The sequence below is a fragment of the Chanodichthys erythropterus genome, chromosome 4 (assembly GCF_024489055.1).
Source record: "Chanodichthys erythropterus isolate Z2021 chromosome 4, ASM2448905v1, whole genome shotgun sequence".
NCBI lineage: Eukaryota > Metazoa > Chordata > Actinopteri > Cypriniformes > Xenocyprididae > Chanodichthys > Chanodichthys erythropterus.
The window spans coordinates 16,627,501-16,640,478 of NC_090224.1; the positions used below are offsets into that span (position 1 = coordinate 16,627,501).

General features: G+C 36.8%; 1 protein-coding gene across 1 annotated transcript; it reads right to left on the minus strand.

The window, feature by feature from the left end:
* Nucleotides 1-1,296: 1,296 nt before the first annotated feature.
* Nucleotides 1,297-11,784, minus strand: nus1 (NUS1 dehydrodolichyl diphosphate synthase subunit). Its single transcript, XM_067383184.1, has 5 exons — nucleotides 11,265-11,784; nucleotides 10,266-10,397; nucleotides 7,326-7,478; nucleotides 4,802-4,901; nucleotides 1,297-3,297 (listed from the first exon to the last, which is right to left on the minus strand). The coding sequence occupies exons 1-5, from the start codon at nucleotides 11,611-11,613 to the stop codon at nucleotides 3,207-3,209; spliced, it is 825 nt and encodes a 274-aa protein (XP_067239285.1). The 5' UTR covers nucleotides 11,614-11,784; the 3' UTR covers nucleotides 1,297-3,206.
* Nucleotides 11,785-12,978: the final 1,194 nt, after the last annotated feature.

Consider the following 12,978-nt stretch of genomic DNA (forward strand, 5'->3'; position numbering starts at 1 on the left):
GAGTAATAGATATTAAACAAATGAAGTCCAGTTATGGCAGTTTTCTTCGTAAAATAGCCACTTTCACAGTCTTTTACCTCAAAAAGAGGAGTAAATGACACCCGGCAGAAGCCATGAATAAGTCTCAGGATGTAATGGGAGGCTCAGATGTTCATAACGCCTCCTGTCCTCCCTGACCTAAATGTGTGAACTACTTCAGAAGTGGCATTTTTGGACATGGAGGTGTTTAATATGAACAGGAGGAATTTATGACCCCCATCCTTCAGCTCTGATGTTACATCAACCGCTCATGAATAGGAATTTAAAGTGACAGTTCACCCAAAAATGTAAATGCATATTACTCACCCCCATAATTTTGAAACCCACATAACTTACTTTGTTCCGCAGAACAGCAATGAGTTATTTATTGTATGAAGTTTAAGCGTCTCTTTTGCATATAATGGAAGTGGATGGTGACCACAGATATCAGGATTTCCCATTTTGAAAAACAATTTGTGTTCCTCGCACAAACTTTTGTGTGGCTTTAGGCGAATTGGAATATATATGCTAGGGTCATAGACTACAGGTATATTTTTTGCCCGTTTCCCAAAAGCAGCGTTAGCCAACTATGGTCACAATTTCCAATGATCTCTGTTGATGATGATGAAATGTGCCACCATAGTTGGCTTTAACATCCATTTCCATTGTATTGACAAAAGCAGTCTGGTCAACTTCTCCTTTTGTGTTTTACGGAAGACAAGTCATACAAGTTTGGAACAACATAACAGTGAGTAAATTACAACATTTTTTAAATAAACCACTCCTTCCAAAAGTTTTTTTTGTTTTCTTCCCCCAACAAAAAAAACAATGTTGCCTTTGGTTGTCACCCTTGACTTTAGATTTTTTAACAGTAGCCAACTTGGATAACATATTGGGATGCACCGACATTACAGTTCTGGCTGTAATTCTTTTCTTGTTATGGTTGATAAGTGGTGTAAAAATACTATAATATTTTGTTTAAATAAAATTCAACACAAACATTAAAATTAAACCATTTTAAATACTTTAAGTGAATTTAAGCACAACTTTATATGGAAAAAGTGATTTTCATTTTGAGATTTGTTAAAGATTATATTTAACAGTGTTATTAAATTATTAGTGCTTTTAAAGATCGATTTTTGGTGTGCATATGACACAAATCTAATATTTATAATAGTGGAAATGAGTACACACAATTCTATATCCAGTATCAGTTGATACTAGTTTAAAAAAACTGATATGGTTGCGATATATCATGCATCCCTAGTAAAACTACTGTTTAAAAGCTTGGGGTAAGTAAAATTGTTTTACTTTTAATATTTCTATTCATCAAGCATGCGTTAAATCATGACAGTATAGACATTTACAATGTTATGAAAAAATTTCCATTTCAAATAAATGCTGTTTTTTGTGAAGCATCCTGTACAAAAAAAAAAAAAGTATCATGGTTTCCACAAAAATATTAAGCAACAACTGTTTTCAACATTGATAATAATAAGAAATGTTTCTTGAGCAGCAGATCAGCATATTAGAATGATTTCTGAAGGATCATGTGACACTGAAGACTGGAGTAATGATGCTGAAAATTCAGCTTTGCATCACAGGAATAAATTACATTTTATAACAGAGAAAATAGTTATTTTAAATTGCATTATTTAACAATATAACTGTTTTTACTGTATTATTGATCAATGAATGCAGCCTTGGTGAGCATAAGAGACTTTCAAAAAAATGTTTTAAAATCTTAACTCCAAACATATAAAGAAATATTTAAAGAGTAACCAATACTGCAGTACAGTTCCTGTGACTGCTAGAGAATGTGGTTTCGAAATGCCAGTGTCATGAGTTCAATTCCCAGGGAGCAGTGTGATAAAATATATAGCCTGAAATCAAGTCACTTTAGATAAAAGTGCCAACCAGATGAAGAACTGTCAGATGAAATTCAAGTTAAAAGAAAAATACGCACATCAGTCAGAAGCAGGAAGTGTCAGAACGAAGTTGTAAGAGAAAATCATTCCTCTTTTCATGTCGACTCCACTGCAGAAGAATCAATGCCACTCTCAGAATGACTACCGCTAAAGGATTTCAGTAACGTTTATTATACATTCACGCTGGACACTAGCAAACAAACCCTTCCAATGGCAACCAGTGAATTACACATTTAAGACTTCTTCATTGGGGCCTTGAACGATGAAAAGCCTGTGGCATTTTGTGAAAGAAAAATCAGGGATCTCACGAAATATTAATATGTAACATTTCTGATCCATAGAGATATCGACTGAGAAAAACAACAGACTTATGAATGAAACAATTTTTACTGATGACAAATAAAAATCAAATAAAAACATAATTAGCGCCACGAGCCATTACTAACAGCGAGAGCTTTCGGAGGGGTGACAATGCAGAGCAATCATTTTACGCACTTAGAATTACAAACTTCAGGGTTTAATGTTAATTGGTGTCATTTGTGGCATGCACGCGCACATTCAAACAACACAATTACAAACAACCATTTACAGCGCGCTTGGAAAGCCTTCATGGGAGCATGAAGTTGCAATAAGACAGATTGGGCATGCAGAAGATTCATCGATCGGAAAACCCTCGCAAGATTGCACCATCTGAGAGCAGCTGTGCAACTAGAAGCACATTTAATCGGATAGTTCACCAAGAGTACATTATACTGCTTCCCTCTCCAACGGCTCAAAAGTCACGGTATGAAAGACGGATGACCGTATGCAACTTCTGCAGAGTTCAGTGCACTGGCACAGACTGCCATCATTTGAATGTGTCCAGAGATATGGCAAAGGAAAAGAGTGACGGTAAAAATTACACCATATGGCTAACCACGTTTCCTTTCACGTTCTTCGCAACCGGCTTGCTGGTGGGCGTTACTTAGGGCAGCGCTCGTGTCCTTTTCTGAGTGCAGCTACTCACTGGAGACTCACACATACACAAACAAACATACAAGCATAATCACACACACAGAGAGACACCCAGCAGGCCTTGGCGGAGAGGAGCAGAGATGATCCGGGCGGAGAAGAGCAGCAGCAGCGTGTTGCTGGCGCTGAGGCTCCAGTGCTTGTACCGTAAACATGAAGAGAGGGATGGACCCCCTCCATCCCCTCTCGCTCGTTCAGTTCCTTGTCTGTGCGGACCCAGTCCCAGTTTCGCTCTCTGCAGACTGTTCCTCACTTGCCTAGCCGCTGCTCACACACCGCATAGCACTGCAGAGCACCGAACAGGTCATCGTAAGAGACGTCTATGTGGGACGGCATTGAGCTACAGGTGGAGAGGACAGAAAAATGGAGAGAGAATAAGTACTTTAGCAACACGCCAGTTAAAAAATATATATTTTTTAACATTTAAAAAATGTATTTGAAAAAATAATGGAAAACATTTTTTTTTTTTTTTTTACTCACTGAATAAAAAGTACTATTTTTGTATGTATATAAAAGCATATACATAAGTGAATTACATAATGTCTATAATTTCCAAATGTGTGCATTTAATTTTAGTGGAATGAACATGAAAGATGTGGTTGGACTATATTAGTTTCTTCAGGGTAGCTGAGCAGATAATCAGAAGCTAGCCAATTACATAAATGAAATCTAGATGCTTAATTATAAATCAATTGTGTGTAATCACTTAAACTTTTGATAAAATCAAAATATAATTTTTTTTTAGTGCAACAGCCCTGATTAACAGTCCAGAGATGTGATATCAGGCACCAAACAAACACCATTCAAGGCTTATAAGACTGAATCAGTCATGACACATAGAAGGGAAACTAAACAGATGATCAAGTTTCCTAATAATGCAGTGAAACAGCACAGTGCCACACTGCCCTCTAGTGAAACACAAACAAATAACAGTGTTGAAAAATGCAAATTCATGGTTAGCTTTAATATAATATAATATAATATAATATAATATAATATAATATAATATAATATAATATAATATAATATAATATAATATAATATAATATAATATAACAAATATTACTAAAAGGGAAAATTCATTCAAATTATGTCTCTCACATTGAAGTTGAGTGGGGAAAAAAGACATTTATATTCTTTAACTTTTAAAATTCAATTTAAAATTCACCAATTCCTTGATTATTTTTTTTTCCATCTGTTTTAATTGCTGGTAGACTGACCTGCATTAAAAGTTACTAAAAACAAATGAATATACAGACCAACCGAAATTAAATAAAACACTAATTTTACACAACATTTTCTGAACAACTCAAAATTGAAAAAAAAAAAGTGCATTCTTCATTGGACAATTAGACAGAAACTGCCATTTAAAACAGTTAAAATGGAGCATGTCAGACTTCAGGGCAGTACAGTGATGATGGCTGCATGATGCAATGCGGTGCAAGTCCATATGTGTGCAGTGATCTCACAGAGCTGTACACGTCATCACGCACGCTTGGAAAGCTTCCAGTGAAAAGTGTGCCAGCGTAGACAGGTTTAGTTGTTAATCTGTGCTGATAATCTCTCAAAAGGATTCAAGTGAACTCTCCAGGCAAAACGCCACCGTACGCACTCACACATAAATATTTGAACTCAATTAAGTCCAAGCACACACTCTATGCTACCAATCCCACAATATCCCTCTCACAAAAAAAGAAAAATATTTCTTTGTTGGACATTTTTACGAAATCTTAAATTAACTATTTATTTCTTAGGTTTAAATTAAATTTCAATGTGGTCTCAAGAACTTCAAGACCTTGACTGTATTCTGTACAGTTTGTGCTGAAATATATAAACATACTCACATAATCTCTGTTAGTCTGATGTGCCAGGGAAGAAAACCAAGTGTGCTTTCCACAGGGCCGAACTTCAGCACCAGGTCTGGGTCAGGTATGTTCTTAGACTCTGCATGAAAAAAAAAAAAAGTCATCAGTGGAACGGAAAAACAGCTCTTTGAGCCCGAGGGGCTTCTGAAGATGAATACTGAGAACACTACAGGCTCGTCTTGTAACAAATGATCTTTGAGAGCATAGAAACAGCAGACAAAGGTTCTGAACGCTCAAACCTTCAGTAAAATCGGATCATGACTCCCAGAATCGGAATCGGATCATGAGGTGCCTAAAGATTCCCACCACTAAGTATGAGTGAGCTCAACGAGCTTCAATAACAGAGCAGCGATGATGCAAATTTTGTTGCAATCAGAGGTTTTGCTATAAATATTCACCTTCACTCTGATTCAACTGAACTCAAGTTTATTTCTATAGCGCTTTTCACAATGCATAGAGTTTCAAAGCAGCTTTGCAGAAAATGCATGTTCCTCTGTTGCAATTAAAAGGTACAATATGTAAAATTTTTGCAGTAAAATATCCAAAAACCACTAGGCTAGTGTTATATATTTTGTCCAGCTGATTACAAACAATATCTCTAATGTTTTCAACTACCTGTAAATCATGAGAAAATTCCCATTCTAAACAGTGACACGGGGCAGTGCAGTCGCCTGTCAATGACGTCAGTTACCTTTGTTACCGCCTTTACTGACGTAGAAACCACATGACAACAGTGCCGTGGACAAATGCGGAAGTAGTGTCTAGCATCCATCAAACCACTAGCTTGCTTCAAGCAGTTCCTTATTTACTTTTTGCACGTTTTATGGTGGATTGTGTTACTTATTTATGGAACATAATTACTGTTTACCATCTGCCGCTGGTTCTGTCGACAAGTAAAGCTCCCGTAAACTCATGACCGGAAAAGCGGAAGCGGCGCCGGCGGCTGTGTCATAATAAAAGTCCCGCTGCTCGTGAGGCGTGTGTTGATCAATCGCTCCAGCTCCTCGTTCAGCTCCCGCAACACTCGGTCCTGCTCTGCTTCATACTACAGTAACGTTAATAATCGCATCCACGAACATGAGTTCTTCCAGACTCCAATCCCTATTCTTTTGCACCGTCCATTGAGATGGAGACCACATGTCCCAAGTTTCCACTCTAAAACTTTACGTCATCAAACTACGCCTTTGTTTTGAATAGGCTTCTAGCGACCTCTAGCGGAAAAAAACATCACAAAGTGTACCTTTAAGAGTAAATCTGATGACAGGAGTTGATAATTTTCCATTTTGTCCCTTGTAATCTGACATTATCATGTTCCAGATATTTTTTTCCATTTCTGTAAGCAGATTTTGGTTTGATACATCCAATATTATTGCTATTATAAATAATATTAAATAATAATATAAATAGTATATTCATATAAATATCTAGTAATGATATTTAATATTAATCATAATTTATATTAAATTAAATATTATTGTCCAATATTTACATATTAAAATGTCAATTCAGTGACAAGAATGAGTTATAATTCAGTGATTCAGTCACAAAAATTTATTTGAAGAGTCAAGATAGATTTGGCATCTATAAAGAGATGTCAAATTACAGTGTAATTGGTTAGTAAAATATTGTAACGTTTAGTATTTTCAGTGTTTGATATCAGGTTATAGTCTTAGCAAGAGCTGCACTGCAGGTTTTTCTTTTTATTCTGCTCTTGTAGTGTGAAAAAAAAAAAACAGACATGGCAGCCTAAACAATATCCCATGAATTATTTCACTGGCCTCGCAATCTCTCAAGTCATTTTGAAAACTTTACTTTGTCCCCTTTTCTTCTTATCCCCATCAGCATTCTTTACTGAAGAAGGGAAAAGTTATTGACCAGATACTATATTTTATTTATTTGTCAAAATAACAGAGCATTTTAACAGAGCAGAGCACTGCTGTTCCACAAGCACCACCTACTGTCGGAGAGTGAATTTGCTTTTTTTTTATTCAGTCCATCTGCTGATTTTGTTTTGTGTGGGTATGTTTTATGTAGCATAATTTCACAAAGCTACAGTCAGATCATTCTGTTTTTACTTTAAAATAGTGAAATGACACAATCTATTTTAAAATGAAAAACAACTGCTCATGCTACATGTGTGAATCATCTTTGTTTAGATCATGATTAAAATGCAGTGGCTGCCTCTAAATTTAAATAAGTAAAGATTTTTTAAGGCCAGTTTGGCCTGTAATAGAGCAAATAAACAACAAATAAATTTGCTTTAAGAAAAAAAAAAAAAGGCTGCCATTATCAAAACCGGCCCATTTGCTTGTAAAAAAAATAAAAATAAATAAATAAATAAATAAAAATATTAATAATAATTAAATTGGCAAACTGAATACAACATTAAAAATCATTTTATTGGTGCATCCCTATATACATAAGACTCAATGTGGATTGTTGTTTTTTTTGACTGGAATCAAATTACAGGACTGCGCTGATGGTCAGCTGACAGACAACTCACCTCTGAGTAATGAGTCCAGCACAGTGACATCAATGTCTTTGGATGTCCTTTCCTTCTGCTCGACGGCCCTACAGAGCTGCTGGGCTGCCTGGACGATACTGAGCCGCCCATCATCTGGAGATAAGACCTTCACCACTGACTGACAAGATAACACTATAATAGAAAGACAGAAGAAAATGGCTTATTAAGTAATGTTTGGACAAAACATTAAAAAAGACCAAGGCGATGCATGGGCAATTGGACATAGGTCTATATTTCATTTAGAAATTGAGAAAATCAGAACAAGTGACTAAACATGAAGTCACAGTCTACCCGTTTAAGACAGACGTGCGAACAGACTGAGCTAAAAACAGCAATCATTTCACATCTTGTGAGCAAGCCCATACAAAGTTACAAAGATATTTTAATATGTTACTGAAGATGGAAAAGTGAGGGATACAATTATCAGTCACAGTCACAGCAGTAGTGACAGAGGTTCGAAAAAAGCTAAAAGGTAAATACAAAGTAAAAAAGAATACAAAATACAATATAATTTTAAAAAAAGTTTAGGGTCGCCAAGATTTTTTATGTTACTCTCATTACCGTCTTCAGTGTCACATGATCCTTCAGAAATCATTCTAATATGCTGATTTGGTGCTCAAGAAACATAAATAATAATAATAATAATAATAATAATAATATCAATGTTTAACAGTTGTGCTGCTTAAAGGGGTCATATAATGCCACTTTTACGTAAAATAAAGCCGCGTTTCCACCGAAATTACCCGGAACAATTGTACCAGGAACTTTTCTCCCAGGAACTTTTTGTCCCCCCCAGACCTGTTGCCTTTTGCGTTTCCACGCGGTCTAAAGTACCGTGAAGATTAGGCTAATTTGTCCGGTGAAGTAGTACTGCGCGCAACTGTTTCTTCCTGTCAGTGACGGACCGTAATCATTCTTGTGCAACAGAAAAAGCAGTATGGAGGAGAATCAAGGAATGCTGCTTCTGCTCATGGTGTATTGGTTTACTAAAGAAATAATGAACCAAACGGCAGAAAACAGACGAGCGCTGATAGTAAAGCGTATACAGAAAGCTCGTAATTCGACATAAAATGAGACAATGTGTCTTATCAGCAATTGCCGATATCGATGGCTGGGACGAATGAGATGGCTGGGACGAACACGCGCCATCGGGCAGAAAGAACAAGATTGGTAAGAAAACAATCAATCAAAATTATCCAGAGTTGTGAAGAATGTTATTATGGAATTTACTGCTGCGTGGAGTTGACCAATCAAATGCGGCGTGAACAAGAAAGATCCTGAACTTTGAAAAAGTACCACCTCACCATCAGGGACTTTTCTGAGGGGGAAATTTTACCCGGAACTTTTTTTAGTTCCTGGTTCCTGTGGTGGAAACACACCGAGTACCAGCCCAAAGTCCCTAGTTCCTGGGTAAAGTTCCTGCGGTGGAAAAGGGGCTTATGTCTCTGATGTCTCCAGAGTGTGTATGTGAAGTTTTAGCTCAAAATACCCAACAGATCTTTTTTATAGAATGTTAAATTTGTCACTTTTTGAGGGTGAGCAAAAAAAAAAAGCTCAGTTTGTGTGTGTGTCCCTTTAAATGCAAATGAGCTGCTGCTCCCAAGAAGAGGGCGGAGTTTCAAGAGCTTGCGTTAGCAGCTCCGATTACCTCACGCAGACTCACTGAAAATGTTCAGCCTTTTATGTTCAAACCCAAGTCGGACAATGATGGAGAGACTCAAGAAGAAGTGACAACATGTAGAATACACCAGGACGTTTCTGAATGGTTAGTTGATGAATTTATGTAGCTGATGTGGAGTTAACTATCTTAAAGTCATTGATTAGCATAGTCTGTCGCGATAATATGTAAATTGCTCATGTGGGAACTGTTTTATGATGCCTAGAGCTGGAGAATATATGCAGCATGAAGATAAAACAGGTATAGTTTAGTTTAATTACGGTTTTAATAACTTGTCATCTTGCTTTTATGACATGCTATTGCATTTGTGTTGCGTACTGTACTGCTATAACATGGCCTCACCCCCTTTGTTGTGTGTTCTTGGGGGCAGGGTTTATGTAAATTTAAGGGTTAGTGATGTCACAAATCCGGGAAGAAGCTTGTTGTAGTCCCTACCAGCCATTTGTTGTAGTCCTTAAACAGAGAATTCTTTAGAAGGAAATATCTCGCTTTGCTTTGGACGTTGAGCATCATAACTTTGCAGATGTTGTTTATGCTCTAACAGCAACATTACACACTAATTAAAAGTTAAAAAAGTGAAATCATTATCAACCACCCCTTTAATTTTCAGGATTATTTGATGAATAGAAAGTTCAAAATAAGGTAGCTGTAATAATTTATAGTAACATTTAAACAATTTAATGTATCTTTGATAAATTACTAAGTGTTACTCAGTAAATCTTACTGACCCAAACTTTTAAACTGTATAAATATGTTTTCAGGGCAAAATCTGAACTATTAGTCCAACTGGATTTGCAGAAAAAAAGTCCTTATTCTTGAGCCCTAAAAAATATAGTAGGTGTAAAACAATAAGCAAAGCGGGTTTTCCCATGTATCACTGTGTCACTCTGGATTCGGTTTCACCTGGTCTTTAAGAGATTACTTGCTCAAGGCACATTTGTAAAAGCAAAATTTTCCTGACCTAGAGAGTTTGGTAACAATGAATACTTCCAGATTAAAACTGCATAAACAGTTCTGCATTTTCACACAAAGCCTGAGGTGAATCAACCTGCGTTTCCTGACCAAAAGTCATGAATACAGACAAAACAACTCATCATTATGCTCCATCACAGAGGAACATAAAGCAACAAAACCGGCAGTCATCATAAACGAAATCTTCTGATCCAACCAGTTTGTACAGCCGTCCACCCACAGTGGGTGTCGCAAATAAAAGCAAGTCATTTTCTCAGGTTGAGCCTCACCTTGATGCTCTTGTGTATCTGTACCATTCTTCAAAAACTCCACTGAGTATTTGGAGCTGTCTATTCCCAAAAACTCCTGCTGTTTTTTCAGGATCTCCTCCATGAGTCTGGAGTTATTCCTCTTGAAGACACCTATGAAACAAGAGTGACAAAGAGATGATGACCTAAAGATGAGTGAATGATGAGTGAAAATCTCCATGTTCTTCATCCATGAAAGTTAGAAACTACTATAAATAAAAATAAAAATAAAACTTGCTGTGAAGTCACCGACACAACAGATGCTGGAGTCTTACTAAATCTGTTGTCTGCTACTTCACACTTTCAGAAGGCAAATTTAGACTCGACATTTGAGGCTAATTGAGGAAATGTCACATGAGTGGGATCTTGAAGAAAAACTAGTTGAGAACCACTGTGGCTACTCGGTTTCTTGTTCCATAGTGGCATAAAGAAAAAAACACATAAGAATCACTATTATCAATGTGATTCATATCTCTGTTCCCCCTTACCACACATTTTGGCAGTCATAAAATATATGTCTAAGGTTATACGCAATAAATCAAATCACAGTTTCATTGCGAAATATACTGAGCTGAAAGAGACTGTTTTGAAATGGACACTAACATTATGAAGATGAGAATAAAAGTTTGAGTAATAGTTATTTTAAAACCTCCTTAAAGGTTTCAAAGAAACATATTATTATACGTATATTATAAAGTCTAGTTTCATACTCAATATCAAGGCATAAGAGGTTTTGGTGCATGTCACAAGAGATAGATTCTGGCTATAAAATATCGTTAGTTTATATTATAAACTCTTTAAGCATCTCATATAAACGAAACTATTCAACAATAACCATACTATTTGACTCCAACATTAATGCAATCATATCTGAACAAAATTCATCACTAAGACTTTAAATGTGTCATGATTCAGGTGACTGAATGCATGTGACAGCAATTCACTTCCTTTTATTCAGTGCAGAATCTCTATGGGTCTTACCTTGATTATCATAAACACTGACATATGAGATGCCCACTGCCATGCACCAGACCACTAGATTGGCAATGTCGGTGTAATGTATCTCCTCCTCAGTGATCAATAACCCCACATGTAGGGGCAGCTTCTCTAACGTCCTGCCTTCGGCTCCCCAGCGAACCCGGCGGCTGGTCCGTTTGCCTATGGGTCCAGCCTTTTTCTGATTATGAAAGCCGAGGGCAAGGGGCAGTAATAAGCCCATAACTGCCCGTTTCCATCTCCAGATGTGGAGTCGGAACCAGGCGACCAGCGCGCGCTGGACATAGAGCAGCGCGTGCAAAAACCGCCACACCATCTCATACAGTAAAGCCATGCGTATAAGTCTTTAAACGCGTTCCTAGTTAAATATCTATCAGATTTTAAGGTATACTCCTCATATTAAAGTAATATGTGTACGTGTGAGCGGTGGCCTATCGATAAATTAGCCATTTTGGTCACTGCCAACACCACAGCGCGCCGGCTGCCATTTCTTCATCCTGCCAACCTTTCCACTCTGAACCTGCTGCTGTGTGACATGGAGCTCTCTGATTGGACGGCTGACAGAGCGTTTGCGCGTCATTCTATCAGCTGCTCTGGGAACAGCTATGATGTGTGCCTGTTAAGTGTTGAGGCGAGAGAAGAACTCTTGACGGCTGATTTCAGATCAACACACACACAAAATCAACACTGATTTTGCCTTGCGCGAGATGGTGCAATGTGATTGGCTGCCGTAGCAGTAAATCGAATATGTGTCAATCCTATTATATTTTAATAGGATTTAAAATAGCCTAGTATGCGTATTAAAATGTATATCTTAAATTAATACTTTCAGTATTATTATTTATATATTATAAGATTTACTGTCACAAAAATAGCTTTTATGGGTCTGTTTCTTTCAAGCAAATCTGGATGCTAATGAAACTGAACAGATGAAAATCATATTTTCCAATCCAAATACAGTTGATTTTATCGTAACGTGTGTCCATTTCACGGACAGTGACCAATATTGAACAAAACAGATCAAATTTGATTGTTTATTGTTGGTTCTATAAGGGATGCCAGAAATAAAACAGGCAGAAATATGCAAAGCTTTACTTTAAGTTTACATATTGCAATTATGTCTTGTCTTCACAGGATTACTTTTACAAATCATAATCACCATATTCCTCATTGTCTATGTGTTCAGCTTGGCTCTCGAACAAAAAAAATCCTTGGTCTCCTCCTCACAGATATCTTGTGCCAATACATACACTCACCATTCATCATCAAGAAATGCATAGACAGGCTTGCAGCTGCACTGCCATGGGTTTCCATCCAAATACATACGTTTTATTTTTGGTAGGTTCAAAGCAGGTAGGGTGGAGAGTTTGTTATTGCGCAGATTTAACACCTGGCTGCAGTCACCTGTGTGGCCTCAGTTCACATTCATGTTTTGTGTCAGTGTTGTTCCCCTTCAGATCCTAATGGACCAGTGTCTCAGGAAGCCTGGTATCATAAGAATATAAAAGAATTGATTAATAAAAACAATTATTACGAGATTTTTGAGGCATTTAACATGACCAATAGATCATAGTATTAGATCATATTCAGTCTAATAAATAAATGTATAAATAAATAAAAGCATAATGCATGCATGTGTAAATACAGTACATGCATAGATGAATAAATAAATATTTGTTATAAATACATGAGATTAATT